This window comes from Agelaius tricolor, unplaced genomic scaffold, assembly GCF_023055355.1.
Source record: "Agelaius tricolor isolate 1412-34295 unplaced genomic scaffold, bAgeTri1.0.p SCAF_19, whole genome shotgun sequence".
Taxonomy (NCBI): Eukaryota; Metazoa; Chordata; class Aves; order Passeriformes; family Icteridae; genus Agelaius; species Agelaius tricolor.
In genome coordinates this window covers 7,353,482-7,370,542 of record NW_027269279.1, presented here as the reverse complement: position 1 = coordinate 7,370,542, position 17,061 = coordinate 7,353,482, and the positions used below count along the sequence as shown (strand labels likewise).

Sequence of the window (17,061 nt, the reverse complement as noted above, 5' to 3'; positions counted from 1 at the left end):
GGCTCTGTCAGCTCTGTGTCGTTTGCTTTCCTGCTCTGTGCTTGCTGGAATGCGGCCTGATGTATTCAAGACATAATAAAAGAGGACTTTTATAATTGACCAAATGCATATTTTCCTGCCAGCTAGTTTGCAGGTCATGTCATTGCTGTGAGTCACTGAACATGCTGATTTGTGAGCAATGAATTCAAGACAAACGGCTGAACCAGCTGCTACCTCCAGTGTGTGTGCAGCCCCCTTCAGGAGAGTGCTGCTTTCACAGCAGCAGTTGGGAACTTCTGGGTGGAGCAGCTCGTGGGCTGCCACATTTCCAGTTTCCAGCTGCTGAGCTAGGTCTGACTGGTGCAGATGTTCATAACCCTGAGCAAGGACTGGCAGTTCAGGAACTCCTTTGTGCATGGTTCAGCCACAGCTGCTTCAGGTGAGGAGTGGGACAGCCTGGCATAGTGACAAATTCCTCCATCCAAATATGCCTGAATTTGAGTCATCCCCAGCAGTTCATGATGCTTCAAAGCAAGGAAATGGCTCTGTGTGTTGTGTCCTTCAGAATTCTGTTCAGTAAGAATTTCTCTGTGCCTTATAAGCATGTTGCTACTGTCAGCATTTATCTAGATTTGTAACTACAAACTTCCAAGAACTTAAGCACCCAAATGTGTTAATACAACTAAGTTACTGGAATTTTCATGGAATCACTTTAATGCATCTAAATCAGATGTATATCAGATGTATATTTCATTCCATTGAACTTTGGTCCTTTGTGAAACCATCTCAGACAGATGCTTAGGAGATATTTGCTTGCTGATTAAATAAATAAATAAGTAATAGGAAGAGAGAGGAAGAGGGGAAAATGCAATTCCAGAAATTTGCCAGCATCAGAAAATAACCTTTTTCTTCCCTGTCTCTATTACAATAATGATAATTTAGGTTTGAGATAGTGAATGTGCTGGCAGAAGTAATTTATAAAGAGTCTGATAATCTCTGACTCATATCATGTGAGAGTTCATCAGTTAGAATCTTTAATTCTACCCAGAATTTGATAAGTAGCTTAGGCAGACCTTGTAAGCCACAAGTTTATCTCCTTTCAGTGACATGGGCTGCTCTGTCACAGTGGCCACTCCTAAGGTGGTACCAAGGCTTTTCTAAATGGAGTAAAAACTAGCAAACCTGTTGGAATTGGTGTTAGAATTTCTTTCAAACATGCATTTGTATAGTTTGTGTGACACTTTTGTTGTCTCTGTGATTCCCATGTGTAGCAAGCCAAGCTAATTGTATAGAAATGTGCCTTTATTCAGTACAATATAGTGCAGTATTTTTATTTATGATGCATTTGTATTCCTTCCCTTCAAATACTGCATAAACTGTCCTCTTCTTTACCAAGACCCAAAGGCAGGGATGTTGGTTGCTGCTGTGAGATGTTGCTTTGTTTCTTCCTGTAATTCCATCCTGCCTTGGCAATGCAGGCTCAGAGTTATCATTTCATTTGACCTGTAAATCAATCTGTGTAACATGCAAAGTAACCACGAATGCAAAGGAAATGAGAGCAAAGTCATTTGAAAAGCATTTTATGGGGCACATTCCAAGGCTGTATTTATGTGTGCTTTATTCCTTGCATGAGGAAACAGTGAAATATGCAGAACTGTAACACAAATACACAAAGAAACAGGAAAAAGGAAGGATAGGGTGAGAATATTTATGTATGTTAATGAAGAATGGAGGGATTTAAGAAGAACCTGATCTCTTTGCAGCAAGGAATAAGGATCTGCATCTTCCTTTCCCTTCTGGCCTGGACTTGGAGCATGGCATGGGTGAGTTGCTTTGCCTCTGTGTCTTACTCCTCTAACTAAGCAAGGAATGTGAAGAATGTTGTGTTACCATAACAGTTTGGGTCTTAGATTGCATTTGTTGTTGTTGTACCAATATTGTGTTGGTAAACTTTCTTAAGGATGACTTCATGCCTTAGAAATGTTTGATATGTACCAATGTTTAGCATTTGGTTATATGAAAAATATTCTGAAGTTTCCTTTCCCAAATTCAGATCCCATGATTAATCTTTTTGACTAAAAATTCTAAGCACAGCTAGACATAATTAGAGGAGAGCTCTAGTCTTTTTCTCTTCCATTAACATTGCAAGACCTGATTTAAATGTTTTTCAACATTTTCTGTTCTCTCTCACATAAAGGGTGAAGATCTTACTGTTGTCACTTCCCTTCTCTCAGCTCTCTGCTGTTTTAGACATCCTTGTTATGAGGGTGGTTGTTTTTGTAGTCACAAAGAGATAAGTTCCCTTAGTCAAAAGTACTCACACCCTCAGGAGCTCTGCCCAGACTTCTCTGGGGCTCAGAGGGACTCAGCACTGTCCAGACGAGTCCCAGCACTCTGAGGTCACAGGCTGGGGCAGCACCTCTGAGGGGCATCTGCATGTGAGCAACTGCACCAGCAGGAGCTCAAACACAGCAAGCTTGGACAACTCTACTCATTTAGGGCTCAGATGCAGAAATTTTTAGTAAGTCAGCTGAAGAGAGGGCATCTTTTGTATGGCAGGGATTTCAGCAAAACCCTGTCCTTGCGTAGGTTGAAGAGAGAGCTTAGTCTCTTCTGATTGTCTGCTATTCCTCTGCCCTTGGGCACTCCAGAACATCCCATCCTGCCTGTGACTCACACCAAATATCCACTGTCATCTTCACTCATGCCTCTGCTGAGCTCCTCATGCTCTGGTTACTCTGTTAAAGGCTCCTTTCTGCACAGGATCCTCCACACTTGAAAACCATTCTTGAGGTTACCCCACAGCTGGAGCACAGCTCCTGTTCTGTGGGCTGGGAGTGCAGAGCTGTGAATTCACAGTGCCCAGGGCACAGACCTGGTCTCACAATCTGCATTCTGGGCCATGGTTTGAGCCCTTCTGGGGTCCAGTACCCAGCAGTGCTCAGAGCCAGCACAGGGACCAGCTTTGCATGCTGGGGACAGAGATTGTCTTGTCTGTCTTATGCCAAATGCTCCTTACTCAATTCAGCCTTGGCTCTGGCAGCATGTGACTTGAAATGAACTTGTGTAAGCACCCTGGGTTCCTCTATGAAACACTGCAATTACATTTCAACATCACTTTACAGTCTGGATGTGAGTAACATTTTGATAACCAAACAACATTTCAGAAATGTGGACCTCCTCCATGTAAATAAATGGACAAACTCCCTGACACCTTCCTGTTGTATTTTACAGTCATCTGCTATAAGTGCTGGATGCTTTGTTTGTTTCTATGTGCCCACATGAACTATGAATGATCATAGGAGAAAAAGTAGAAAAAGGCAGGATAGAGTTGTGATTCAAGACCAAAAGCAAGCTCCAATCTTAATGCAGCAGCTTTTCTCCTGGTAACTTTAGCTTCTGTTTCTTGCAGAAATACTTAGCAGGATGCATTGAATAAAATATGACCATTCTTCTTTACTGAAGGTAAGAAAATAAACATAACAGGACAGGTACAAAATACCAGTTCTGAAAACTCCTCTGAGGTGTCCCCTTCTTGCCAAGATGGAAATCAAGGCCAAGTTAAAATGTTCTTTGTTAAATTTCACTGAAGAGTGAGGGATTGATATCCTTTGGATAAGCTGACAGGCTGCCTTGACTTGTGAAGGAGTTCTGGGATAGTTCAGGGGTAGAATGGACACTTTATTCCTTGCATTAAATGGTCAAAGCTGTCAGGGCTGTGGACAGCTCAAAACAGACAGTTTGGTGTTCTTGGGGATTTTCCTGTGAGCTGAGCTTGTCACTCACTCAGCAATCCAAGAAGTGCAGATTCATTTGACAGGTTCCATATTCTGGTTCTAATGCCAACAATAGGGACTTCAGAGCATACACAGTATGTCAAAATACATTTGCCTTGGTGTCAGTTTGAGTTCTTGTCAGCACATGAACATTAAATTAAATTACATTTAAATTGCAACTGGTTACCTGTGAACTTGAGAAATTTCTAACATGCAAACATTGAAAATTGTAGTAATTTATATTTAGATGTGGGAGTGTTTCTTTAGCATCTTAACTACTGTTTTGAGATCTAATTTTAGACACACCCATTTAAAAATGTTGGCTTTGATTTCTCATTGTTTAACTCGCAAAAGCAAATCTTTTTAAAGTGCTTTAAAATCTTAGGACAGAGGACATATATAATTATTAATAATTTCATTAATTCATCATTCATTTAAAATGCATGATTTAACAGTACATCACCTTTTCCTGTTCTGTTATGCACAAGGTAGTTTATTACCTTCATATTCATCCTGGAAGCCAGGTACAACCCATGTGCCTACAGTTAAGCCTCTCTGCAAATACAGAATTGGGTTGGGGATGGAGATATAAAAGTCAGGATGAAAGTTCTGAGTAGCACTGCCAAAGAGGATTTTTGTCCCTTCTCCAGTAGTTTATCTACAGAATGATGGTGCCAGTGGTTTTTCTGTGTTGTGTAGTGTCTTGTACTTTTACCAGGTAAGTGAGAGCTACCATCCTGTTAAGAAGGGTCTGATGTGGAGAATTTTTAATTTTTCTTCCTGAAAAGGAACGTAAATTATGTACCAATTAAGCCCTGCCCTTCTCTGGCTCCCAGCCAAGCAGCAGCTACAAAGGAGCAGGAACAGCAAAAGGCCTGAGCACACCTGAACTGCTCTGAGAGCCTGAGAGCACCTGATGCCCTTGAGTCACGAATTGTCCAGCACAGACATCTCACCCTCCTACCTGGACAGGAAGGCCTGGGAGACACTGACAGCAGGATTCTACCAAGGGTACTGACTGCTTCTTCAGCTGTTTTAAAACCTGATGGGTTTGACTTTAACTTTTTATGGGAAGTAATTCGAACATTTCTGATATTTGAAATGACAGGAGGGGAGCTAAGAGCAACTCACACTGCATGTGCTGCATGAGATTGACAATGCTCATCATGCAGAATACATTAATAAATAAGAATAGCTCCTATAAATTTAAAGAAAAAAGAAAGTTACTGATTCTGAAAAGATGCATTTTCAAAAACAAAATTGCTTATGTTCAAAATTTGAAAGCAATTTTCTAAATCCATGAAGCAGATTAATATTCTAATGCTATTAGTGCTTTTTAAGAAAGAGATTTCTAGAAAACTTTAAACTTTTTTATGCAACCTCCAGCTTACTAAAACCTTAAGGTGATATCCTTAAGATATCTCTTGATATTTATATATATATACACATTAATGACAAGTACTCAAATATATACCATTTCTCAAATGTCTTTTTGTAATATATGTGATAAGCTTGACTTTACCTCTCCTCACAGTGTATAAAAAGATGTTTTTTTCTCGGAAGAGAAGGCAAAAGAATTTTATGTTGCTTAAGACTCCTGCAGAGCATACTCTAGAGATACAAATTTGTATTTCCTTGCTTGAACAGGACAGCATACTTGTTTTAGTTCTATTGCGTTAGTTGTAATTTAAATTTTGTTTGGAAACATGGATTATTTTTCATTTTTGAATTGTTAGGATGTTTTTCAACATAAGGAGCTTGTGTTTTGCACTGTTATGCCACTCAGTTTACTGAATTGAGTCAGCTGACATTGGTGTTAAAACCATGTAACAGCATGGAGAATATGGTCCTTTTCTGTGTCTGAAATCTAAAACCCAACATATAAAATAAGGAGAATATCACAAACAAAATTATAAAATACTGAGTAAGCAATGGCTAAAATAATCCATAATTTTGTGTGCTGTGGCTGAATTTTGTGTTACTTTTCTAGAATTTTTTTGTCACCCTGGGGTGACAGAGCTGCCAGCTCCCAGCCCTGCCCCATTTCTGCCTGGGCTCTGCTGAAGCCTGGTGTAAATGGCTGAGAGCAAACTGTACTTAACTGTGAGGCTCCTCTCATTGAGGAGCTGTCCAACTATGAGAAAACCAAAATCATCTGCAGAGATTGGGTCCCTATTCCTGTACTAGGCTGCAGGCACCCAGCTGGGCTCCCACTTTATGGTGACATGAATGATTGCAGATTTCTTCTGGATTTTTGTTTGGGGCTGTAAGAGTCTAGATCCCAGTGGGCAAAGGCCAAGCATGGAATCAGGACAACAGGGGCTCTCTGTGTGGGAAAATTAAATTTTGTGGACAAGTGATCAATGTTGAATAAAACTAATTTGCAATACAGAACAAGGTGTACAGCTGGGTAACTCCCATGCAGTTGTTATCCTAGAATGATATTCTAATCAGTTTTCCAAGCTGGATGAACCCACAGGGCAGATGGTTTATCTCTTCTGCCCCTTGTTGGTTTAGCTGTCTATGAATGCCCTACTGAGAACAATATGGTCAAAAGTTAGTGAGAACTGGACAGAAAACTAAATATATTTAATGTATAACCAGAAAAGCTTAGAACAGTAACAAATTTTTATCATTGCTAAAGACCCAAATGTGAAATAAAGTTGATTTTAAAACTAGAATGAATCCTTTCTCATATTCCTCATCTAAAGTCTTGGTTTATTTTCCTGACTAGTAGGATAACATAAATTTGATATTAATATATCAGAAGTTAATGAGCTTTCAAGGATAAAATGTTTGATTAAACCAAGTATTAAAAAATGCCATCATAGCTGTAAAGGTTAGGTAATTATAATGGCTCTAAAATCCTGTAATTTCATTTCTATATAAATGAAATTTAGGGATATGAGGAAAAGACTCAGTCTTGGAATATGAAAGTATTCAGACTCATTAAACATTATGCACAGAAAACCCATCACCAAAATGATGAATTTATACATTTTAAACATACTAAGATAATAAAACCAGTATGGAAGCATTGTAATGTGAAAGTCATTGAAATTACCCAGACCTCAAAGCATTATGCAGGAATTTTCAAGAGACCTTTTCTGTTGCAGTCGTGATGCCAGAGGGATCCACGGAAGAGCTCAGCGCAGCCTGTGAGAGCCAAGGGACGGAGCCTGCTGGGCTGCTGGCTCCCAGGAGAGGCAGGACACTGGTGACAGGAGGTGGAGGCTACCTGGGATACAATCTGGGATGTGCCCTTGTCAGCTCAGGAATTGCTGTTGTGCTCTTTGATCTTCGCAAACCCAAATGGGAAATCCCACGCGGAGCGGATTTCTTCAAGGTGTGTTGGAGTTCCATGTCTAATGCTCATTACCAAGGCTTCCTCTTAAGGACCTTTGATTAAAACATTTATGGAAAAGCCTTTCAGGACAAGAAGAAGCTGTGTTAAAAGGTCCTTGCATGCATAAGTACCTGATTAAGGGATGGCAAACAGGGTCCCAGTGTCTCCAGTGTCACCAGTGATGCTCTGCTGGGAGGTGCCAGTCAGCACCAGGGAAACTGAACAATGAAGGGACAAAGGTTCCTGCTCAGGGGAATTATTTCAAGTAAAGAGGTGAGAGCCAAGACAGGGCAATAACAGGGATCACAAATGCCAAACGACTGCCATGCAGAGAATGATTGAGGAAGGTGGGATTTCTGGGATTTCCAGGCTGGGAAAGAGGTGACTTAGGAGTGGGAGAGCTCTACAGGCTGTGAGTGGCATCATCCACTGTCCCAGTACAAGAAGGAAAGGCCATCAGTGGGTACAAGGCATGTACAAAGCCTCAAGAAAAATTTACCTCCATTGGAAACTGCTGAATAGATAAATTAAATTAGGCTCAAGAAATTTTCTGAATGAAAATGCTTCAAGAGTAGAAGAGCACTCAGGGGAAAGCCCCACATTTGCTTGCCCTGTTCACGCTCTTCCTGCAGCACCCATTTATGAGCACTGATTCTTTTTGGTTTTGAACAATTCAAGGCATTACTGTGTCTGAGAAAAGGGGGAACACAAGAGGTCTCCAGGACCTGACAGCTCACTGCTGTGTGTGGAGGACACATTCCCCAGTTCCCCTCACAGCTGCTCCAGGTGCTCAGCTTTGGGCTCTCAGGGCACTTTCTGAGTGCTCCTGTCATGTCTCACAAATTCTGGCTAAACCCAGGGTATTGCTCAGCTGATCTTTCCTGAGCATTTACTGTAAGAGCATTTGCCAGCCCTGCTAGAGCTGCTGGGAAGTTGATGGCAAAGCTGGAAGGGATGACAGGACCTTGGTCCTGCAGGCTGACGTTGTGATGCCAGGTTCCCTCCTCTGGGCCACATCACCCTCTGGGGCAGGTGGAGGGGAGGCAGAGGGGGATGGATGATTCTGGGGAGAGCAGAATACCAGGCCACACAGATCTTGTCTGACCCAAGATGTTTTTATGTTCAATTTCATAAACAACTTCTACAGAATATGGAAGAGTGATAAAGTATTATTGAGGAACCATTCAAACACCATAAGCTTGATCTGTTAATGCTATAAGTCTACATAATTTGATTTAAGTTTGTGGACTGATGGCAATTTACATCTTCTAAAGGGGACTCAAAATCTCACAAATTATCTTCTAGAACAGAGTTTTTTAAATAAATCAATTTAGAAAGATAAATATTACAAAGTGTAGGAGAGTTACCTGGAAAATGGAACTATGGAGTCCCAGAAAATGAATTAATAAGTGACTTCAGAGTTTGAGCCTTGAGCAGTGATTTGGAGATGGCTAATATTGTTTACACTGGTTAGCTCCTGTACATTGCATTGAGGGTGGGAGGGGTAAGTCAGCTGTATTTGTGAAATACTTTGGCAACCTTAGGAGAAAAAAAGTTGAGAGTTAAAGACTGGTTAGTTTAGCTCTTAATATTATTCTATCAATTATTCTACATTATTCTATCAATTTAATTGCAGGAAATAATATAATACCTAATATTTTGAAATATTTGGTGATTCCAAGGCAAACAGCTGAGCCCTTCCTGCTGTGATTTATTGTCCCTGGGGCTGGATTCTCCAGCCCTTGAGCACTTGCTGCTCCTATTCAAGTCAAACAAGTTTTGCCAGCCTGGAGGCTGCAGGACTAAGTGTGAAAATACGCATTATAATTGAAGCCAACAAGAGTCATCTTTGTTTTGCAACAAAATACTGGCAAAATTCTTAGTCATTGCTTTTTCTGCCTGTTCATAATATTTTATTTGTCTGTGAAAAACAGACCAGAATACCTTTAGATGTTCCATACTAGCCATGGTTAATAGAGTTCTATAGAGAATGTAGGGATCTCTACCTGTAAAAATCCATTCTTTTCTTGTTTTACAGGGTGATGTGAGGGATTATGAAGCAGTGTTCAAAGCATGTGAAGGGGTTGACTGTGTTTTCCATGTAGCTGCATGTGGGATGTCAGGATTGGAACAAGCAAGTACCATTTTCCTTAAGTTTTCTTTGGTTATTTTTGAGAAAGAAAAACACTGTCTGCACATAACAAAGAATGTCATTGTACAATATTTACGTCAGAAGTTGTTATAAAGACTGAGTCATCCATACAGGAAATAAGGGAGGTATTCCTTAAATAATAAAGTCAAAGTGTGAAAGTAATGTACTACAAAATATTCTAGAAAAACGAGATCATAGTTTTAAGGTCTTGGATAAGAAGGTGTAGCTTTTTTCTCTGATCTGAAGAAGAGTGACAGCCTTGCTCTAAAACCAAAACTGATGCATTTTCTTCTTGTGAATTCAGTCATGAGGAAACAGACCACAATCAATATGTTATGCTGAATTACAGTGATAGTCACAGAAGGTGTTATCAAAAAAATCATGAACCTACTAATTTATTTCTAGGAACAGGACAGATTGCCATGGAACAAGAACTTGTGAAAGCTTTCAGGGAGCATCACCCCTGCCCGTAATTCTTGTTTCTATATCATGGATTGTCTGGAGTGTGACAAAATATTGAAGTATTATTATTTCCTTTTAGATGCATTTTATCTTTCATTTTTCAGCTTTCTTTGCTCATACACTGAACAAGACAACAAAAATGAGAACTGTCAGAAATCACTGTGTGTCAGACAGAACTGTACCATGTATCACAAAAAGCCCTCAGCTATTCTAGATCTGGCAGTTGTAACCATCATATTGTAAATGTGACTTGTTTGATTAATTCAATCTTGTGCAAATTCTATTTCTAGCTTCAAAAGAAAGATCAGATTGAATCCATAAATGTTGGAGGCACAAAAATAATAATTGATGGTAGGTACCTAGATTTTCTTTCTCTGCATCTGATCCAAATCATGAATTTAAAAACTTTCTAACTGGATGTTTCCTGTGGAGATCAGGCAGTAAAATGAGGTTTTTCTCTGCCTCCTGTCAGAGTATGATGTCAACCTGAGTGTGCAGGTCCCATTGAAGCTGGCAGATAGATTTGCCACTGGTTTGAACTGGGGATAGGTTTTCAACCTGGACTTCATTCCCTGGCAGTCCAACTAAAGCTCTCCTCCATGTACTGGTTATTTTTGCCTTTATGTAATGGAGAAGTGTTATCCTCTTTCCTCATAGAAACAACATGAGAGCTGTTGTACTGTTTGTTGTGCCATAAACATTTGGTAACAGGCACCACAGATGTGTAGGTATATTTAGCTATTATTTCATCACATTAATACAGAAAACCTTCCATTCTTTCTGCTTACTGTGATCCCTTTTTATTACACACAGATTCTTAACTACTGTCTCTGGAAGATGCCAGTAGATCTCTTTCAGTATATTCTATTCCAGAAGAACATTTTCCAAGTGTACTGCAAACACCAAAGTTGCCTTCTCTTTGTTTTTCCCTCAAAAACTAAGTGGGGGGAAAAAAAGGCTGCAAAATGGCAAAATCAGTTTTATCCAGACTCATTTTCATGCTGCCTGTCTGTTATTACTGAAAAAATGCAGAAATTGAATAGTAGGCAAGTAAAACTCTAAACAAGTTAGAAGGAAGAGTTGCCACACGTTGCCTTCTTCCTTGCCCAAGCTCCAAACCCACAGACAGGTCATGTCAAATTTCCATAGGCTCCCAGCAGACCAAGGCACTGGGAGGAGCATGAACCTGCTCATCTACATTTCAATAATACACCTTATTATTGTATTTTTTCCCAAATATTTACAACAATAATTAACATACATTATTTTCAAAATGAGCCAATGAACCAGCAGGACAGACTGCTCTGTAGATCCTAAAAACTCCTGAGTTTGCACTTTAATTCTCTTCAATTTTAGGAATATTGTTATATGAAAAGGAAATTTACATTATTCAAGTTTGCACTGACAGATATGCAGCAGAATTTAGCTACAATATCTTGGCTACACAGGACTGGAATCCATAATTAAGTCTTTGTTTTGCAAATAACATTAATTTCCTTTGTACTTAGGGCAGGACTGATTATACACTAGCAGAGTGTTTTTTCCTGTTAACACACCATTTGTCACTGATGAACAGACTGAGACAAAGGCAGTTTTGTGGCTTGTGGGCAGAGCTGGCTGTGCTCCTGTGTGATTTCATGTTCCATCAAAGTGGGGTGCAAGAGGCAGCTCATGGAACAGGGGTAACCCAGTGGCCTTGGGGTGGCTGCTCCCCACGCTGCCCCAAGGGCTGGACCACAACAAATGCTCTTACTCATCTCCTTTGTATTCAGTTTGGAAAATGAATATATTTTAAGAGAGGTTTCTCAAGGAGGAATTTTTCCTCCACCAAGATAATTCCTCTACCCAGTGACTGCAATGTGATAGTTACAGGTACCTCATCATGAAACATTTGGTGACCACAATGTGTAATATTCACATATTCAATGAAAAATTCCAGCTGAATAGAAGATAATATTATATTAAATGATAAGGTAACATTAAAATTAAAGTATTTCCTTTTTTTCTATAATTGTAATGTTTGTTTTCAAAAATAAAATCTGCCAGTTCAGCTATTTCTCACTCTTTATTTTTGTTTTAAAATAATTTATTTTGTGTATCACTGTAGTCTGCAAACAAAGAAATATCCCTAGACTGATATATACCAGTACAGTGAATGTGGTGTTTGGAGGGAATCCTATTGAAGAAGGAGATGAAGAAACTGTACCATATTTTCCACTGGAAAAGGTATTTTGTCCATGGGATGGTGTGGCATTTCCTGTGCTCCAAAGGGTAGATTGTGTAAAGGCTGTTCTCATAGCAGAAGCTGTTTCACTGTGGATGTTCTCAGTACATTCAGCACAAAAAGTGAGTTAAGTAAATATGAATGGACTTAAATTCACTCTGAAGCTAAACTTTTGCCACTAAAGTGTCAGTCTTTTTATTGTCATAAACAAACTATATATTTACTAAATCTTACTATTTCTAGTTTTGTTTTGCCCAGCTGATATCTGTGAGCTGGCTAGATTGAAATGTTGTCAGTCATAAACAATAAGTTTGCCTTTACAGATTCAGTAATTATCTTACTCTGCTTCCTTATAGCAATTTAATCATTATTCCAGAACCAAGGCAATTGCAGACCAGATGGTTCTTGCTGCTAATGGAACTTTACTCAAAGGTACATATAAAGCATTTGGGGCTTTTCTATCATTTAGGAGTGTTAATGGGCATTCCTTTCTTTGGTTGTTCACTTATCAATAATAAACTTTAACTGAAATAAGGATTTATTTGTTTCTATTCCTTTCTTCAGTGGATAATTAGCTGTTCTGATAATACCAATTTGTAAGCACTGTCCAATGGGTTCTTCTTGGAATTCCAAGAAGGTTTTCCAGCTGCTAAGCTCAGGTGTGTCACAGCTACTGAATTCAACTTCACACAGAAATGAAATCAAGTTCCTGGGAAGCCGAACCGCTCAGAATGGTCAAAATGAGCCTTAATTTTGCCAGTGTAAAATTCAGCCAGGATGTGTGAGCCCTTTGCTGCTCCCACAGCTGTCTGACAGTCACCTGTGCTCTCTCTCCAAGGAGGGGACAAGCTCCACACGTGTGTGCTTCGCCCGCCGGGCATCTACGGACCAGAAGAGCAGCGGCACCTGCCTCGAGTAGCTGTATGTGTCTTGTACTCAACTCTGGAGGACACCACAAGTAGTTGTAAGGGCATAACACAAGTGGTAGTACCTTGATTGCAGCACCATTCCTGCAGGAATGTGGTGAAAGCTTGGGGATAGGTGATGTGGTGCAGGGTAACAAATAGCAGGAAACCAACACTGCAGGCCAGGACCAAGCTGGGCTTCTCAGTGAAAAGGAAAAGTGGAGGGCTGAAATGCCATGGTAAAAGAACTAGGTTTGCATCCCTATCATATAATGGAAATTGTCTTTTAAATATGCACTTTAGTTTCTGCCAAAAAATATAATGTCACTATATTTTGCCACTGCCTATCAGTGCAACCATCTTTGATTTCCAGAACCACCCACTAGCTGGGTTTTTTCTTGTGACAGGTTTCTTGTGCTGTAATTGTACACAAATACAGCAAATTCCAAGTATTTGGGTTGAGACAAAATCATACTATAGTGCATAATAAAGGAATAATGTAGTTATCTCATGTTTTCTGTTTCTACAGATAAACATCCAGCGGAGACTTTTTAACTTCAAGTTTGGGAATCACAAGGTTCAGATGAACTGGGTTCACATAGGAAATCTGGTGCAAGCTCATTTACTGGCTGCTGAGGCTCTCACCTCTGAGAAGGGCTATGTAGCTGTAAGTAAACAATATATACACCACTAGCCTGAGTTCTCAAACAGGTTTAATTTTTGATGTTTTGAGATCAAAGAGTGTCCAAAAAGTCATATGCTAAAATCTCTAAAATGGTGTGTAGCTCCACAAGCACATAGACAGTGCAAATGCAAATACATTTTGCTCATATTTTGATGATGTTTTTGTTTGGTTTGAAAAGACATAATTTCCTAGGTTACTGGGGAAAACTGTATTTTTAACTAGCTTAATATACCATTCATTCACCATTACACAAATCTATATATCCTGTTATTCTCTTGAAAATAGGTTCTGATCTAGATGCATAAAATTTAGAGCAACAATCCTGAGGCATTCCAGTTGAATTTTCAGAGCTGAAAATTCCAAAAACAGATGTACAAAATTAATGGACAATTTTTGAAAGTTTTTCTTTTTGTTCTACTGGTCACAATTGCAACACCAGTCTGAGGACCATGAAGCATTACAGGACTGACATCATTGCAGCAGCTGCTTCATTCCCAGTTCCTGAAGGTCCCAGATTCATTTAGATTGGTAGGAACAGGCACTGACACAGGTGAACACCTCCCCATGTGTTCTCAATCAGTTCAGCACTTGGAAGCCACACAGCTGTTTTGGATTGATGCCATGCCCAGAGTCCCAGGTTTGCCTGGGTGCTCAGGTGCTCAGAGCTGGGCAGACTCCTCACCCAGAGCACAGCTGGAACTCAGCCTCAGAGCTGTGTTTGTTAAATGCCATCAGTGCTGCCCCTTCCACTGGACTCACAAAGGTCATTCTGTGCCCAGCACAGCATGAAGAACACAATGCTCCAACTACATGGGGAAAATGAGCTCTGGTCTACACTAGACAATGGTTAATCACCAGGAGCCCTACCACCACTGGGGGTACCTCAGTGAAGCCCAGTGAAGGCAGCTTCATCTCTGTACATTCACCTTATGCATGCTGATGTGCTGCTCACAAAATCATGACAGGTAGGTAGGTATGAGACAGACAGAAAATGCCATCCTGTGCACAGTTTTGTCACTGGTTTTTCTCTGCTCCTTTACCAGAGTGGCCAGGCTTATTACATCCATGATGGTGAAAATGTCATCTTCTCTGAGTGGATTGTGCCTTTGGTAAGTATTGCACAGCCCTGCAGCTCCCACATGGGCACAAGTCCTGTCACTGACTGACACACCAGACCAACTAAATGAATTCAGTGCACAGAAATTACTGAATTACTTAACATTAAACTCGGTCCTGTTTTCCCTGCATATCCCAAAGTTCCACTGGTGTTAAGGGAAGTTTGGGATACCTGTAACTGTGGAGTTTGGCCTTATTGCTTTGAGAGGATTTAGCTGGGAGGTCCAGAACCTGCTGCAGGACAGCATTTCATGAAGCCAACCCAAGGTCTGCCACTGGCATCTGGCAGGACTCCTACAACCATTGCTTATCCCTTTGTCCTGGCATCAGCTGTGGCACAGAGGGGAAGCCCATTCAGAATCTTATCTTAGAAGCTAAAAAAGGTACAACACTGTATTTTCAGAACTATCAGGCTGGGATTCTAGGAGCATGCCAAAGTTTACATCCTGCAATGCCAGCACAGAAAATGACTGCAGCAGAAACTTGGGCCTGTATTTAACTGTAGTTCAGTATTCCAGTCTGGGTCACTTCCCCCCTGGAAATGGCCTTTTACTCTCCTTTACTGTCCAATTGCAGATGAAGGGTGGAAGGTGGGCACCAAAGAATGAGTAGTGGGCTTCAATTACATTTCTTACTACCTGTATTGACATGAACACTAGCTGGAAAAAAAAGTTTAGATACAAGTTTTGTCAACATTCTTTTTTTTTTTTTTTCATGCCTCATTGACACCCTCACTTTGGTATAAGTTCTCTGTAATTTGTTTTTATACCCTTTTTAGTTTGAAAAATTAGGCTACAGGAAACCCTGGATACATATTCCTGTTCTCCTGGCTCATATAGCAGGTAAAAAATAAAATATATTCTTAATTATTGTGGGTCGTTTGATTTTTTTTATTCCTATGAAGATACATAGTGGTTTTATAAAACACAGAGGCCCAAATTGCAGGAATTATTTAAATTAACATGATTTTAATTGAGAATAGTCACTTGTGCCATGTGGTACTATTTATAGCAGATAAAGTTTAAAGGCTATTCATAAACTCAAAATGTACTTTATAAATTAAACAGTGCCTTCTGGCAGTAGGAATTACAGGATATATAAAATCAGCATTGTCTCAGTTTATTGTTAACCAGATGTCTCATTAAGTAATTTCTGTTTCACAGCCACTGTGATGGAATATTTGCACCTGATACTAAAGCCAGTTTTTAGCTTTACACCTTTCTTGACGAGGAATGAGGTAAATATATAAAAAAAGATCATGTTTTTATATTTCTGACTCCAATTCTCATTAAGGACATGATACACCCCTTGGATTGTCTGCATTGCAGCTCTGTTTTCTGTTCTGTTCCCATAGTAATATCATTGTTGACATATTTTCACCCAAGTTCTAGAAAACTGGATATTAAAGTCTCTGCCATAAATGTCCTTTTGGCTTTTAGGTGTGGAATGTCACCGTAACTCACACTTTCCGAATAGACAAGGCACGAAATCAGCTCGGTTACAAACCAAAGAAATTCTCATTCGCTGATTCTGTGGATCATTACCTAAAAACAAGACCTACCTGCCAAGAAGATCACACATTCCTTAAAATGGTGTTTGTTTTTGGCATTTTGTTAAGTTTTGTCATTCTTTCTTTCTTCTAAAATCAAATGACTACTCACCTGTTCCAGAAAACTTCATTTTGTTTCTGAGTATTAATTATCTGGCCATGGTACATTCCTCAGCCACTCTGGACTTTGTTATTCATATTACTATGATGACACTTCTCTGACCTCATTAAAAAAAAAAAAAAAAAAAAAAACAAACAAAAAACAACTAGAAAAGTGAAAACATAGGATGTATCAGGAAATGTTCCCCAAGAGCAACACAGTGTTACAGCAAAGGAGGTCACCACAAATGGGTGCAGGAATAGTTTTAATGGACCTTCATTAAGTGATGTTTCATGCTGGGAAGCATTTTCTAAAAATGATAATTCAGGAGGGTGAGAAGGTGGAAGAAGAGGAACTGGACAACAGGACACCAGTGCTGTAACAAATCCCGTAGCTCCAGTGAAGAAAAGTGTGACTAAACAACTCTTCTGATGAAGCTACAGCTACTGTCAGTTAGCCTGAGGAATTACAGAGACCTGGGAAACAGTGGAAAAATATGGAAAGTAAATATTTATAAATAATAGGTGATTAGAGGAGTGAAAAATCACATTTATGTAAAATAGTTGTATTGTTCTAAAGCTTTGTAAAAATGTAATAAATATCATTATGTGTGTTTGTACATCAAATAATATCCTTTCAATGCAATAATAAATAATAACTGAACGAAATAACTGAACCTCCTATTTTTAAGGAGCTTGTGGGAAGGTGGAATTCAGCCAGCTGTTACTGCTCTCTGGAGTCACATTCTCCACAACCCTGTAGCACTG

The 17,061-nt window shown here is 39.6% G+C and overlaps 2 protein-coding genes across 4 annotated transcripts in view; both read left to right on the top strand.

Moving 5' to 3' along the window:
• VWA3A (von Willebrand factor A domain containing 3A) overlaps window positions 1-3,444 on the top strand; it is a 30,920-nt gene extending 27,476 nt beyond the window's left edge. Inside the window, exons 34-36 of one of the 2 annotated variants that reach the window (XR_011681809.1) lie at window positions 123-418; window positions 1,743-1,802; window positions 3,392-3,444. Coding sequence is in view for 1 of the 2 variants with exons in the window: in XM_071444089.1 (XP_071300190.1) it covers window positions 123-151 (29 nt within the window). In the remaining variant the exon portion in view is untranslated. The other variant, XM_071444089.1, reaches the window with a different exon arrangement.
• Window positions 1,825-16,460, top strand: LOC139598122 (putative short-chain dehydrogenase/reductase family 42E member 2). 2 transcript variants are annotated; one of them, XM_071444095.1, is made up of 13 exons: window positions 1,825-3,444; window positions 4,592-4,766; window positions 6,872-7,101; window positions 9,140-9,235; window positions 10,006-10,066; window positions 11,823-11,941; window positions 12,296-12,371; window positions 12,778-12,860; window positions 13,374-13,511; window positions 14,573-14,638; window positions 15,424-15,487; window positions 15,809-15,882; window positions 16,085-16,460. In XM_071444095.1, exons 3-13 carry the CDS (start codon window positions 6,877-6,879, stop codon window positions 16,286-16,288), a joined length of 1,206 nt encoding a protein of 401 aa, XP_071300196.1. In that variant the 5' UTR covers window positions 1,825-3,444; window positions 4,592-4,766; window positions 6,872-6,876; the 3' UTR covers window positions 16,289-16,460. The 2 variants fall into 2 exon arrangements, with proteins under 2 accessions (XP_071300196.1, XP_071300197.1); XM_071444096.1 differs by having other exon boundaries at window positions 4,544-4,766.
• Window positions 16,461-17,061: the final 601 nt, after the last annotated feature.